This window comes from Phascolarctos cinereus, unplaced genomic scaffold (genome assembly GCF_003287225.1).
Source record: "Phascolarctos cinereus isolate Bilbo 61053 unplaced genomic scaffold, phaCin_HiC Scaffold_1;HRSCAF=81, whole genome shotgun sequence".
In the NCBI taxonomy this organism is placed as follows: Eukaryota; Metazoa; Chordata; class Mammalia; order Diprotodontia; family Phascolarctidae; genus Phascolarctos; species Phascolarctos cinereus.
In genome coordinates, this window is record NW_027555514.1 from 279,740,534 (window position 1) to 279,755,838 (window position 15,305).

The window sequence follows — 15,305 nt, forward strand, 5'->3', positions numbered from 1 at the left end:
AGTCAAAGGGGGATCCAGTAGGGAAAGCCCAATAGGGCACCAGACTGTTGTGTCTCAAGGACGAACCGGACTGGACTGAGACGGCAGAGTGAATTCCAGGCTCGCCAATAATTCACTGTGTAACATTAGACATATCATTTAATCTCTCTAGGCCACCATTTGAAAGCGGCAAAGGGATTTCTAAGAAGCCTTCCAGCTCTGACATCCTACGATATTATGTTTATGCAAAACGGTGAGTTAGTCACTGAGTGCTGTGTGGACACTGGCAAAGAAATATTTGCACAAACTCTTAGGAACTGACCACTTCCCATTCAGCTGCCACCACAGCGCAGGGCCCTGGGGAGAGGAAGGGAAGTGGATTAACAGAGTAAAGGGTTAAATAGTTCTTGGATTAGCATAAGCCAGGAATGAAAGCAGACCCTTGCTGCCTCTCCCCCAGAAGTGCAGAATGCTTATTAAAATACCATAAACCCAGTGGAATTGGCCAGAATCTGGCATCCAAACCAATTAACATGTAAGATTTTTCCACTCAGCAGCTCTGGAGGAGATAACGGGGCCAGGGTCAAATTCTTCAGCTCCCTGTTCATCTGTCAGAGCAAATCCTTGCTCACCGAGGGATTCTCTGGCTCCAAGAGATAACACAAGAATGACAAGTTTTCAAAACAAGTCCCTTTCTTTATAGACTTCGGTTCAGATTCCCAGGACAGCTCCAACCACACAAATCACTAACACTGCTGAGACGCTAACGGAGGGTCCAAAGCCATCCTTGTGAAACCCCAAGGTGTGATGCTAGGCATTTAATCACAGTTTGCTACAGGCCTTTAAAGTCGCCCAATAGCACAAGACAAGGCTGTAGTCAGGTCAGACACTAAAGGGCATCTATCCGTAACGTCCATGGTAGAATACGGCTCTTGGATGGTGGGCAGCAGGGAATTCCGGCCATTGGTAATGGCCAGTAATGGAAGTAATACCTAAGGCTCGGAGAGAAGACAACTGGGTGGTGAGGCCTACACATATACCTGTTCACACACACATAAAACAGAAAGGTCTGACCACATGGTGCTAAGAACTCGGCCTGTCCCTCTGAGGCTGAGACCTTCCTAAGACCTTCTCCATTCATTCGGGAGCAGACGATGGCTGCAGTACATATGAGGTGCTGCAGGGAACAACGGGATGAGGCGGCCCAGACTTTGAGACGCACAAGAGTAAGAATGCAAACCTGAGGCAGAAGCCCAATAGAAGCCGAGCTCTGCCCTGCGGGGGGAGAAATCAGGAGCCTACAGGAGAGCTAACAGTAAGTGGGGTCCTCGAAGAGAGGCGGGAGCGTGGCAGGAGGATCTCGTGGGAGGAGAGGCTCCAGGCAGGAGGACAGGGGAAGAAAATTGAAAACATCAGTAGGAGCGGAAGCATGAAAGAGGGAAAAGAGAAGCCCAGGCCTCCCTGCCACCAGACTGGGGGAGGGCCTGAACGCCGGGTGAAGCAGGGATCCCGGGTGCCGGCAAAGGGGCACAGGCAGGTCAGTATCAGGCCAGTAACACTGGCTCTGGCGCGACTCCAGTGGCAAGAGACAAGAAGCTGGGCTGGCTCACCTCCTTTCCCCCTCCTCAAATGATCTCTGCTTTACCCCAGTCCCCCACCCCTGCAAGAATGCAAGAGGAGGGCAGAAACTGCTGCTTCATTTTGGCCTTTCCAAACCCTAGCAAAACATGGGAGGTGCTTAATAGTGGTGGATTTGAACTGAGAAGCTATTAGAGGAAGCTGGGCCTAGAGTTAGGAAGACCTGAGTTCAAATCCAGCCTCAGATATATTTAGGAGCTAAGGGACCCTGGACAAGTCCCTTAAACTGGTCTACCTCAGTTTCCTCAACTGTAGAAGAGAGATAATGATAGTGTAAAATGGCACAAAGTAGGTGCTTAATTCATCTTCCTTCCTTCCAGTCCAGCAGAGACATAATGATAGTCCAGACAGCGGGAACAGTCAGTAAGAAATGCATGTGGATAAAATGGTGAGAGGAAGCTTCCCAGGCGCAGGGACTAGGTCTCACAGGACTTTGGTGTCTCGGTGGGGGGAAGAATGAGCCACCTGATGCACTTTCATACACTCTAACTCATCATCAAAGACTGTCCCCTTCACCCGCTGCTAAATTTAGAAGAAAAGAATATCCCTTCACGATGATGAAAAACCCGAACTATAAGACATGCAAGGTTCAGGCTACAATAGCAAAAATCTGGAATCTTGCTTTCTAGAAAGTCCTTACACGAAGGAGCACATAAGCTAAAGTGCCGTCAGTGGCACTGAAAACAACACCCAGAGAACTTTTCAGCACATAAGCTTGGCACTTGGGTTTGTGGTCCTCCCATGACACACTGTTCAGCTATCAGGAGTTTATGGGGGGGGAGGGTTCCTGGTATTTAAAAGTCAGAAAGGTTAACCCCAGTTCTGAACAGAAATAACAGGAGGAGGACGAGGGGGCTTGAAACCCAATGGCCGCGGCTGACAAGGCAGACCCAGAGGGCCCGGCCTGGCCTGCAGAAGCCTCCCGGGCCACTCACCTTGCATCATACTCCTGTAGGCCGTGTCTGTGATGGCGTAGATGTGAGGGGGCATCTCGTGCCGCTTTTTGCCTTTGTACATCTCCACAATCTCTTCCGAGTAGATGGGCAGGTTCTTGTAAGGGTTGATGACCACACAGAACAGTCCTGAATAGGTCTGGACAAAAGAAAAGCACTTAAGTGACAAGTGTCTGCAGGCCTCACCACATCTTATTCACAGCAAAGCAGGAGTCCAAGCGAAACTTCAGAAAACCATGATGTCTTGTGCTTTCAAGACTAACACAGAGCTTTCTTCACAACAACTTTGTGAGCAAAACAATTCTGAGCCCCACTGTAAAAGTCAGGACACGGGCAGGGCCACGGGGAAGAGGGATCAGGCTGGGATTCGAACCTAAGTCTCTGGATCCAAGTCTAGTCCCCGTCCTATGAGAGCTGCTATTTCCCCAAGAAGACTGGGCTGCATCTAGACTAGCCTAATGCAGAAAGATGCAGCATCTAACCCCTCCCCCAGCTCTTTGGCCCGAGCAAGCCAGCACCGGCCTGGTACCAGCGTCATCCCTCATGTCAGAGTCACAATCCTTTGCAATCTCCATGACTGCCGCCATCATTGCATGCACATCTGTGCATCGTATACGTGCTTCAAAAATAATGCAACTGGTCAAATTCAGAACAAAAGAGCAACGCTTACACAGCACTTCAAGGTCTGGAAAGCACTTGACATGTGTTAACTCATGTGATCCCTGTGAAGTAAAAGCCGTCACTCCCATTTTACAGATGAGGAAGCTGAGGCTCTGAGAGGCTAAATGATTTGCCAATGGTCACAAAGCTACTAAGTACCAGAGGCAGGATTCAAACCAAGCTGTCACAACTCCAAGTCTAGAATTCTGTCCGCTACCTCAGAGTCCTTCTGTAAAGTGAGGAACACAAACCTGGTGGCCTAGGCTTCTCATCTGAAAACGTATCCCCACATTCACAGGAACCTGGGTTTGAGCTACAATGGGCCAGTCTGTGAACGAGCCCAGGATGAAGGATTTTTCCTGGGATGCATATGATGCCAAGCATGTTCTGTAAGCGTTTCCTGACCCAGCACCAGGGGGTGCCAGCCCACAGGCCAGGCTAACTTAGTGCACTGAGCCATGCTCCTGTTTTCTAAAATGCGGTGCTCTGAAGAAAGTGGACTCTTGAGAACTAGGAAGGCCCTCCAATGCTTCCGTCTATTCAAGAGGAGACCGAGGCCTACAAAGGCAGGCTGGCCCTGAACCTCTGACCACGTGGCTCAAGCCACCAAGAGAAGCAGGCCTCTCAACTCCTGTTCCAAAGTTCCCTTGACGCCGTTTGCAGGCCACTGTCACTCACGCCTGGTTCCTCTGCTGCCAGGCCCCTCCCCAATCTCACCTTTGAATCAGACACCGCTACAGCTCCACTGTGGGTGCCGTTTGGATGGCTGGGAGCACCCGGGGGCATGACTGAACCTTGGCTGGGGGAGGCTGTGCCATTCACTCGGTCCTTTCTCCTTTTCCATAAGCAATCATTTTACAAAACCCGGATCCCTTATTAGAGCAGCAGGGGAGTTCTTACTAAGTGTACTTTCCCGGCATTGTGAGAGGTATGACTGATTCAATTCCCCCTCATTGCCTCTCATTCTCAGGGGAAAGCTGGGTATTTGGCCACGAGGACACAAAGGGCCTCTGGGAATGGGAGCAGATCCCTGGGAGGCTATGTAGGAGTAAAGGCACTGGCCGCCCAGGGCTCCTGCACACTCAGAAGGGGAGAACAGAGGGACACCTAAGGGACTCACCTAAGGGACAGTCTTTCAGCTGGGCGTGGTTTGATCCAACCCTTTAATTAAATGAAAGGAGTACAGGGAACTTAGAACCCAAAGGAACTCTCTGCCCACTCTTCACCCCCAGAAGTTGGGTCCCTGGAACATCTGTCTGAAGCACATTCCAAACGGGTGACCATGGGCTGTCAGCACTTGGAGGCTGGAGGATCTTATGGCTCCAAATTAAAGTGTGACCATTTCACAGCCTCAGTGGCTCACTGCTCCCCAGTCTCCTGCTGAACACATCCCTGGCTTTACACGTCCACTGAGGAAAACCTTAAATCTAAGGACTCTGAGGAGGGGTGGGTCCCCCAGCACGCTCAGGCCTCCCCTTAATGGAGAAATACTGGATACCAGCAACATCCCAGTTAGTCCTGAGCCCCTGCAAAGAGAGCAGTTGGAGGGAAAACAAATGGCTGATTATCCCCAGGAATAAGGGCAGTGGAGGGCCCAGCATCCATTCCCCCTCTACCAAGAAGTGGTCAGACCCACTTGCACCTTTTTGAACTCAGCTGGGCTTCTGAATGCAGACCAGTGTCTGGTGTGTGGGCCTCTGAGGGGCACTACTTCCTGGAGGGCCTCAGCTGTGGGATTCCAAGAGCAATGCTGCCTTGTTCTCAGAGGGATGCAGGGGGAGCAGGAGGCCCTCACGGCCTCTGTGCACGTGTAAGATCCAAAGAACCGTCCCCTAGGTGTGCAATCAACATGGGGTAGCCCAGTTCTCCTCCTCAAGGTAACACTCTGGAACTGGTTGAAAGAATGTTGCAGTTGGGGAGTCTGGAGACCTGGGTTCTCTTCCTGACTCAATACTTAGTAACTGTGTGACCCTGGGGTGACTCCCCAGCAATGCTGTGTGCATCCACATGGACCTGGCTGGTTCCTGTTCCCAGGGCAGCCCTCAGGCTACAGCACAACTTAACTGGGTACCAAGGCCCATGGACCAGGAGGGAAGTGAGCGCAGGCTTCAGTCTGACACAAGCTTCGCTGCTGGGGGATGCTCCCCAAAGGCCAAAGGTCATCTACGGTGGAGCCCGAACCAGGGAATTCATGTGGTGTCTCTATTTCAAAATAAATGCAGGGAGAGGGGATGGTACCCAGGTCTGGACGCCTGTGGCTCACAAAAAACCAAACCAGAGCCTTCATGACAAGGGCCTGAGAGAAATCCTGGAGGCTGAAAGCCAGAAGAAGCCATCCAAGGGAAGCACCCCACCTGTGAGGCTGGAGCCAGGCACTGCTCCCAGGTCCTACGGTCTCCTCCACAGAATCATGGAATCAGGGTGGCGGGGACCTTAGGTCAACTAACTTGGCCTCCTCCTCTTGGTGAGGAAGAGGTTAACCAGAGATGCCCTGTGGGTAGAGTCAGTGACTTGCCCAGGGTCACACAGCTAGTAAGTGTTCAAGGTCAGATCTGAACTCAGGTCTTCCTGAATGGGAGCCCAGCGTTCTCTCCACTGCACCACCTAGTTGTACCTTGGGACCCTTTTTTGCTGTTCCGTTGTTTTCATTCATGTCTGACTCTTTACGACCCTATTTGGGGTTTTCGTAGCAAAGATACTGGAGGGGTTTGCCATTTCCTTCTGCGGCTCATTTACAGATGAGGAAATTCAGGCCAACAGGGTGAAGTCACTTGCCCAGGGTCACACAGCTAGTGTCTGAGGCTGGATTTGAACTCAGAAAAATGAGCCTCCCTGACTCCAGGTCTGGTGCTCTGTGCACTATGGCGCCACCTAGGGGCCTCCCTTCAAGCTCAAACTTTCTCCAGTTCACTCACATTGTGAATACATCACAGTCGTGGCTCCAGGAGGCCACGAGAGGAAGAGTTCCTTACTACTGAAGGAGATTCCGGCCCGACCATCCCACAGCTCTACTATTTGAAAGAGACAGAACTGCTCAGGCTCATTACTGAGGAGTAATTCATTGCCAAAGGTGCAAGCACTGAATTCAGTCTTTCACAGCGAGGGGTCAGGCTTGAGAGAGCACAAGGGCACTGAGACAGCTACCTAAAGCCCCTGCAGAACTGCACACATGGGAACAGAAACCTCCTCTCCACAAACGGTGGTCCAGCCTCTGAGAGCAGCCACCTCCACAGATGGAGACTGCTTCTGGTGTGACCCTGGGTGGGTCACTTCCCCTCTGGCTACCTCAATTTCCTCAACTGTAAAAATGGGGATAATAACAACACCCACCTCACAGGGCTCATTTGCTTTTGTTTTGGCTTCAAAGCCTTTAACCCCCTTAAAGACACAGGGGCTCTGCCAGATGAAGCAGTCTTTTCCCATCTGGATTGTTTTCACTGTTGGGATGCTATTCCATAGAAACTGAAAACTACCTGGAGCAGAGTACAAGGGGGTCCTGCTGGAAATCCAGAGGCATTGTGGGGGATGTGCCCAGCACCACAGCAGCCCCAGTGGAAGCACAGAAGGAAGACTGAGCCAGAGCAAACCAGACAGGGGAAGGAGCAGCACCGTTAGCCAGATTCAACTGAACAAAGTAGCCTACAATATGCTAGCTGCTGTGACCTCAGCCAGTGGCTAGGCAGAGCCAGGACAGGCTGAGAAGAGACAAGCTCAAATCCTGAAAGAGTTACCCACAGCCGGCTCTTGTAAGTCTAAGAAAATGATCAGGGGATCCAGAAGGGTAGTTCACTGCGGGAGTGAGAGAAAGTCTAGGCTTGTTTGTATTCTGCTTGTTAGGTGAGATCTGCTGGCAGAGGTATGGGGTGGGGGATGGGGGGAGTGAAGAGAAAACAGATAACTGGACAAGACTGCATGCTATTACACTGCATGAATGTGCCCCAAACAGTGAGCAGATATAAGATGCAGAAAACCAAGTCAGTGGAGTGGAAAAATCAGGGGTGCAACAATGAAAAGATGCCACAGGGGGAAAGGAGTCAAATTCCCAGCACTTGTTAAGGGACTACCTAGGATTTCCATTCCACAACTAAAACATAATAGGGAATCACAAAACTATTTGCATGGGACCTTGGAGATGACCTGGTATACCCCCTCCCCTGACAAAAAGAAAACAAAGTCCTAGAGAGGTCCCTGTGTGGCCTGACTCCTTAGGGGCGGAGCTGGGACTAAAATCCAGTGATCCGAACTCTATTCTATTAAGACCCTGAGAAGCATTTAGTATTGGCCCAACAAAAACTCCAAAATGTTTGGGACACACTCAGGCCTTCTGAAGAAAGGGTCAGAGAACTGAGAAAAATAGAAAAAAAGACCAGACTGGTAGGAAGAAGACCTGGGTTCTAATCATAAATACCAACTTCTATTTCTTTTTAAACTTTATCTTTTCAATTACAAAAATCTATTTTATTTTCCCTCCCACACCGTCCAGTTGATTTGGGGCAGGGAGGAAGGACACTGTAACAAAATTGCAAAACAAATCCCATGTTGGCCACATCTAAACAACTTGTCCCTCAGCAGCCTAAGTCCATTTCAGACCTCTCCGAGTCAGGAGAAGCCACCTTCTATTTCTACAGCCACTCTGCAATTCCTCAGATTTACCAGTGGTATCCCCTACACTGTGGACGAGAAAGGTATAGGCCGGTGAGGCTCAACTGAAGGCCACGCCACTCTAGGTAGCAGAGCTGGGACCAGAATGCAGATGCCATCTTGGGACTCCTCGACGTCCTACTTCTTCTCACTTCAGTTTGACCAGAAGCCCCTTGGGAGGCTTGGGCAAGTCCCAGATCTCATCACTTCCCTTCTCTCACTCTGACTGGCTCAATAGGAAAAGGCCCAGGAGGCTTGGCCCCCACGTCTGGATGTCATTGTTTGTTACAGGAGAAGGTAGGGATTTCCAGAAAGGGCCGTGACATAAACAAAAAGGCATTCACTCACTGCATTACTTATAAAGAAATTTAAGGTGTTAGAGTAGAGGATACCTTTTCCTTTCCTTTTCCCTTTCTCTCCAGCTCCAAAATCTGAAGACTATGGATCAGAATTATCTAAGGCGAATAAGATGTAGATGCTCCATTGAGAAGATTGTCCCAGTGACAAGAGTCCTAAAAGCCTAGATAAATCATACTTCCAAGGGCAATGTGACATTCCCATTTCTTCAAAGTGCTCTTTTTTCTTATTTTTTTTAATTTTTAATTTATTTTTGTTTTAAAAAAATTTTAAGAGCACTTTTTTTCTGAGACAAATTAAATCCAACCCTAGCCATAACCAATAGACCAATCACTTCCCTTTTCTGAGACTCGGTTTCTTCATCTGAAAAATGAAAGAGTGGAAACAGAGTAGCTACAGTCCCTTCAGTTCCAAAGCCTATAATCCAAAGTTATTCTGCTCCTTTGACATCTGAGTCACTTGGACAGAGCTGTCTACCCAAACGATGATGCTCAGGAGAAATTAGCCTGCAGGACCACAGCGAGAAGGACTGAGGGGAGGAGAGGCAGAACACCAGGACAAGTCCAGCATCACCTGTCTGGGGACAGACCTGCCAGTCTAGTGGCCCAGGCAGCGGTCTCACCTGTCCCAGAAGTGAGAGAAAAGAAACCCAGTTGTTGGATGGGAAGACCTGATAACTGTCACCTTCTTATTAGTGTGTTTGCTTTGGAAGGTGCTTCCTGTTTCCTGCAAAAGGATACCGTTCAAAACATTCCAAAGTTCCAGTGCCAAAGACCAAGCATCCCTCCCCATTCCTCGAAGGCCTGTGGGGTGCGGGCTCAGGCTGGGGGGCCCACATTCCCACAATTAAATCAACGGTTTCAGCACAAGTACTTACATAGATGAGCCCCGAGTAGTACCTCTCCTTCAAGTTGTGAAGCACCGATGCCTCATTGAGGCAGGTGAGCTCCGCCATGTCCTCCACCTTGGAGAACTTGGGGGGGGTTCATCTTCTGGATGTCATCCTTATTCACTCTGACCTTCTTGCCATTCTCAATCAGCTCCACGATGGCCTCGTCACCCACCTCCTCTTTGAGACTCGCAGGCTCAAAGCCATTCTTCTCGGAGGGGACCCAGACCAGCTTCTTGGCGGCCCAGTCGGCCTGAGCCAGTGGGTTGTTGATGAAGTTCTTGTCCACATAGAGGTACTTATCAGCAGCTTGCTGAGCCATCCTGATTGCTAGCTAGGACCTGCCAAACAGAAGGAGGAAAGGAAGACATCAGATGCTGCTGCATTCATCTGAGCTCTAGTCACTAACACAGGCTCACCTCCACCTTGGTAGGACCATCCACATTTCTACGGCACTTGACAGAGCACACGCGCACACACCCACCCACACACACACACACACACACACACACACACACACACCACTGTCCTTGTGACCACACTGGGAGACAGGTACAGTGAGCATCAGCCCAGAGAACTCAGTGGCCACGGGGTCCCCTCAAGGCCTGGATCTAGGCCAATACCAAGGCTCTTTCCACCATGCCATGCCCCTTCCTGCCAAAATCACATCATGGTGCAGCAAACTCTCAGTTAACCAGAATCTTTCTGCACTCTGCCTTTAGAGGAAAGAAATACAAGCTACTCAAGCTACTGGAGTTATTTAGCTTAGAAAGCAAAGTCTAGCTCTTGGTCAGGCTCTGATCACAGCAGATCTTCTATATAATTCAGAACAATAAGGATACACTTGCAGAAAGATGAAAGCAGACTGAAGGATGAAAAAATCCATTTTCAGAAGGATGCTTAGTCAGAGAAATATAAATGATGCTGAACATGCTGAGGCCAAAAAAAAGGCAAAACAAAAACGCAACAACAGCCACTCACACGTAACATCCAGCTCTGAAGACAGAGGCTCCTTCTGAATGGAAATTGAGAGGCATGGACTGAAAAGTGAAAGCAATCTCTCCGATTTTTGTATAAGTCGGATGAGGCCCATCCTGGCTCCTGCAGTGTTCTGCCAGGCCACATCACGGTGCCCACAGAGGCCTTGTCTTGTGGTTCTGAAGCCCAAAGAAGCAAACTGGGATTCATGAGCACATCTTACCCCAGAAGAGGCCAGCCTGGTCCCTGAGAGTCATCCTCACACAGCCAGCCTAAGTTTAAACGTGCTCATCAGAACAACAGCTCACAATTATATCTCACTTTCAGGTTTCTGAAGTGCTTGTTATTTAAAATATCGCTAGGTAAGGGACTAAGACCATAGATCTCAGATGGGGACGAAACATTTTGGGATATTTTTTGAACCAGAAAGGAGGGGAAGCAAGAGGGCTGGTTCTAATTAACCAGCCAACTTTAAATGTTGGAATCCCTTATTTGGGCTAAATGAGGTTGCAGTCATACACTGAGCCTCCTTTGCCTGGCAAGAAAACAAAGATATCATTTCATTCACTCCCAGATTCAAAATCAGTCACGAAGTTCTGCACAAGCCTATGCCTCAAAGAAGCAGGCCTTGGTCCAGTGAGTTGGGCAGTGGGTAAATGTAGAGACAACACCATTTTATGCCAGTGGTGCTTGCTGAAGAGCTTAACAGACATGTCATTGAGGCCACCTGAGTATGCAGAGAAAGCATGGGCCAGTCCATGGGCTAGACAGTTGTATGTGTGCCCACACACACACACACCAGAATGAGGTTGGGTGCTTTCCAATCCCTTCGGATATCTACAAAGATCTACCCAAGATGAACAGTCTGACTACCAACTGCAGAGCGAAGAGATGTGAATTCTCCTCTCTGACCCTAAAAGCACAGGTGAGACCTAAGGCAGCGTCCTCCTGTCCAAAGGACTGGCCAGGATCCTCTTGAGGAGCTCTAATGTGGAAGCAGGTGGGGGTACAGTGGATAGAGCACTGGGCTTGGAATCTGCAGGACCTGAGTGCAAATCCAGACCCAGACAATTACTGGCTGTGTGACCCGTGGCAAGCCTGTCTCCCTCAGTTTCTTCAACTGTAAAATGGGGATTAATAAAAGCACCTACAACCAAGGATTATTGTGAGGATCAAAAGAGATAATGCTGAAAAATACTTAGCTCGGGCCCTGGTATGCAGTAAGTGCTACATAAATATTAGCTATCATTTTTATTAAACAATATATGATACTAAGTCTATGACATCGTTGGTCTTTCATCTTCTTCTGCCCTCCACTTCCAACATGCCGTTGGGACTCTCAGTTGTGACGCAGGGCAAAAAAGTCAGAATGTTGGCTCTACCACCTGTGTGAGCTAGGGCAGGTCACTTCATTTCTCTAGGCCTCAGTTTCCTCATTGGTAAAATGAGCCCCTCCCAGCTCTAACGCCGTGATCTGTTCCTATTCTTTGTTTCTTTCTGGAGGTTTGGCAAAGCCTATTTTCCTGTAGACATATCTCTTGGCACATTCTCTAAGGCCGGCACCACTCTCCCATGCCCCCTGACAATCACAGACCTAGAGGAGATGTCACATCCCTTGTTCCCTAATTTGTCTCCAACAAATTTAGCAGCTGGCTTAGTGTTGTCTTCTCCACCCTAACTCCAACCTTAGCCCCCCTCTTTGAACACCCTAGCCTCCCAGTCAATCAGCCTCACCTTCCCATAACCTGTGTCTCCATACTAAGAAGGCATCATGGTCCAGTGAGAAAAGCATGGTGAACCCTAGGAGGCTCCACCTGGATGCCCTTAGGCAGATGGCTTACTTAACTTGCCTGGGTACCTAGTTTTCTCATCAGTAAAAGGGATGAGGTAGGACCATGTGACCTCTGAAGGGCCCTACAGCAGTGATCAAGCCAATGACTCCCTCAGCCACACAGGAGCAGTGATACCCCAGATCACCACCAACCCCTTCCCGGGTTCAAATGAATTTGCCCCAGGTGCCCCTAGTGCTCTGAGCTCATCTGACCTACCTCATGGCAGAATTCAGTAACACTGAAAAACATCTAATGTACTGAAAGCAGGATGAGGGAAGTACACTACCTCCACCCACACCAATTCCAAGAGTAGAGAGGCCAGATCTAAAGCCCAAGTGCTGCTTCAGACTTCCAGATCTGAATGGCACAAAGGTCCACAACTTAGGAAGAAGAAAAGTCTAATGCGGGGGGCGCAGGGAAGGAATCAACAGTCAGGTATCTGGGCTCACAAAATGAGTTTCTGATAAAAGGAAGCCCCAGTCTCTCAGACACTGCCAAGGCCTCACACAAGCAGGTGTTTAACAGATCCTTGTGGACTGCTGCTGGAGACAGTGTGGGTGAGCAGGACTTTTCAGCTCTCTGTCCACTAAGGGAGGAAGGTCAGAAAGTCTATTTCTGCAGAATACGTACAGCACATAAGCAAATGTTTGCTTGGTCACTGGCCACATCAGCGTCTGGGGGAGGAAACCAGCTGCCATGATCCGTGGAATCAGATATTTCTATCAAGCCCTTACAATGTGGATGGCACTGTGTGCTAGGTGCCTGGTGAAACCTGTTAGATGTCATGAGTGCACAAAGCCTCCGACAGATCTGAGAGAAAAACTGCTAGCTGAGACCAACAGGGCACTCTTGGAGCAGCCCTTGAAGGCAGGCAGGCTGTGATTAATAGGTTGAGATGAAGGGAGCCTGGGTATGGACCGTCTCTCCCCTACTGGTTGCTATGTACAGTCAGTAGCCAATACCAAAAGGAACAGTTGTCTCTCCAAAAGAGGTTACGTTCCAGTAACACCAACACCAGCTTTCTTCAAGTACATGAGACTACGACATAGATGAAAAAATGACCCGTCCAGCCATGCTCCTTTCTCCATCACATCACATGCTACTTACTAGGGGCTTCTGCGTCTCTCCCTAGTCTAGAAAATAGAGTAAATTATTCTGGTCTTTCGTCCAGTTGCTTTGCACCTGGAAAACCATAAACATCCTAAGTCAGCTATAAACAGTGGGGAAAGGGGAAGGATTCTGCGGTGCTTCCCGCCCCTGGCACCCCAACTGAGAACCCTCCTCTGGGCCTTGGAGAAGCCACGGGCCTAATACCTGCACACTGTTCACTCTTGATAATCTAACAGAGGCCTAGAGCCTGAAACTTACACATCCTGTAAGACGAGGAAGGGAACACAGCCCATCCTCCCCTGCCTCCCCCAGTGCCCAGGGCCCCAGCCTCAACAGCAGCTCCTACAGCAAAAAAAGAACTCCCTTCCTGTTAGCGGGAAGGGGCAAAAGGAATGTTAGCAAAACATGGGACATTCACAGAGCCTCTCTGCTTGCTTGCCACAATCAGAACTTTTAATTAAACAACAGTCTAGTAGGACTTTGCCAGGCCAAGGACATAGCAACAAATAACTTCCCCGGCATGACGTGGTTCCCAAATGGTGCCAAGATCAATACACTGGGCCTGGGTCTGGGACGGTGGCTTTCCAAGTAATAATGGGGCTTCTATGTAGGGCTGGCTCAGCTAGTTATGAACCTCTCAAATTCACAGATAACAAAGTCACTGGCCACATGCCCCAGGCCTATGGAGGGTCATACCCCCATGACTGCTGTTGCCTCACTGGGGCCCTGGGCAATGATCCACTAATTCAAATGAGGAAACCAATACAAGGCTACCTACCCTCAAAGATGTCAATGGATAAATCAGTCATTGTAAAGGGCTTTTTTAAAAACTTAAAAGGGTCAATATAAAGAGGCTCCTGGAGAGGCTAATTTTCTAAATGCTGAGCTGGCTCCTGGCTCTGCCTTCACACCATGTCCTCTTCTATGCCAGGACCAATGTAGGGGAGGAGTGAACATCTCCAAGCAGCACGGAGCAGGCCCCCCCATATCATCTTTCCAAATGGGCAAGTCCTTCCTGATTCAAGATCAGAAAACAACGCCTGCATATGTTTCGCTACAGAGCAGCGACAGCCATACAAGGACAGCAGGGGAAGGAAAAATGTCCATTGTCTGACACTGGATTGGGGCTGGCTAGCCAAGGCCAGGGCTCTGCTCTGCTGCCCCTTCTCTGCTTCCTGCAGAGAATTCCAGCTCCAAGAAACCAAACCAGTTGCCTTTTTAGGCCATAACCAAGCAGGATGCAACCAGAAGCTAAATTAGGACTTTCAGGAAATGATGCAATTTCAAGTAACTGAGTTGACCAAAAAACTGTTTCCAGCCCAATACATACACACACACACACACACATTTTTTTTCCCCCTTGACTTGGCACTCCACACCCCACACCTCCATACCCCACCATTCACTGGGGTATTTTGCTTCTCCCTTATCTCCTCTTTTTTTTGGAAAGAAGTAAGCCAGGAGGGGAAATCTGCAAGTGTCTTAAAAACAGTCACAGTAATAATCCAGAGATTCACCACTCTCCATTCACAAGCATGGCCATGCTGTCTCAGATCAGACAATGAGCTCCCTGGGACCAGCAAGAGAGTGATGAACAAGACCTAGAATATCTATGGTTTTAAACAAGAGGCTTCTGAAAAGGCAACATTTCAAAGCTGAGAGCTATGGCAGATCCCGTGATCTGTTCAGTCAAATGTGCTTCAGTATGGGAATGGGAATGCTCCCAATCTGGTTGACTCCTGGCATTAATGAAGGCACAAGGTGCCTGGGCCAATGTAGCAAACAGAGCCCTGCTGACCACGGGCAAGTCCCTTAGGCCGGGCCTCCACCCTCTCTTTAAAACCAGCGTTAGACTAGACTGGAGATCCTTCTGAACTCTCAATCCCAGGATTCCAAATCATTTACGGGCACTCAGGAAACAAAAGGATGCTGGGAACCCAATTTCTGTCCAAAAGTCTACACACTGGTAAGACCAGTTCCTTGGGCTCTCATTTCTCCACTCCACTAGGATGGCTGGTTTCCTTTCTCTATGTCAACATACCCAATCCCTTTTTCTGAGTCTCTGTTAAAATGCCTAACCTATCTGGTAGGGCTGTCTGGAGGCCCAAAGAAGATAACGGATGTGGTAGGCCAGGCTTCTGGCTTGGGCTCTGGCAGCTCTCCAGAAAGGTCGGTTAAGGTAGGGGCTATGGCGGGTGGCAGCCCTGCTCGACACATTCTTAGCCCCAAGTGGGAGGGAGGCAAGGAGGGGCTCGAGCAGCTGCTCAG

The 15,305-nt window shown here is 49.4% G+C and overlaps 1 protein-coding gene across 1 annotated transcript in view; it reads right to left on the reverse strand.

Annotated features, from left to right (window-relative positions):
* The window catches only part of MYH9 (myosin heavy chain 9), an 80,756-nt gene that overhangs the window by 40,436 nt on the left and 25,015 nt on the right, over positions 1 to 15,305 (reverse strand). Inside the window, 3 exon segments of the mRNA XM_020982493.2 lie at positions 2,553 to 2,709; positions 9,106 to 9,210; positions 9,212 to 9,458. Of these exon segments, the coding sequence (XP_020838152.1) occupies positions 2,553 to 2,709; positions 9,106 to 9,210; positions 9,212 to 9,439 (490 nt within the window). The 5' untranslated portion in view covers positions 9,440 to 9,458.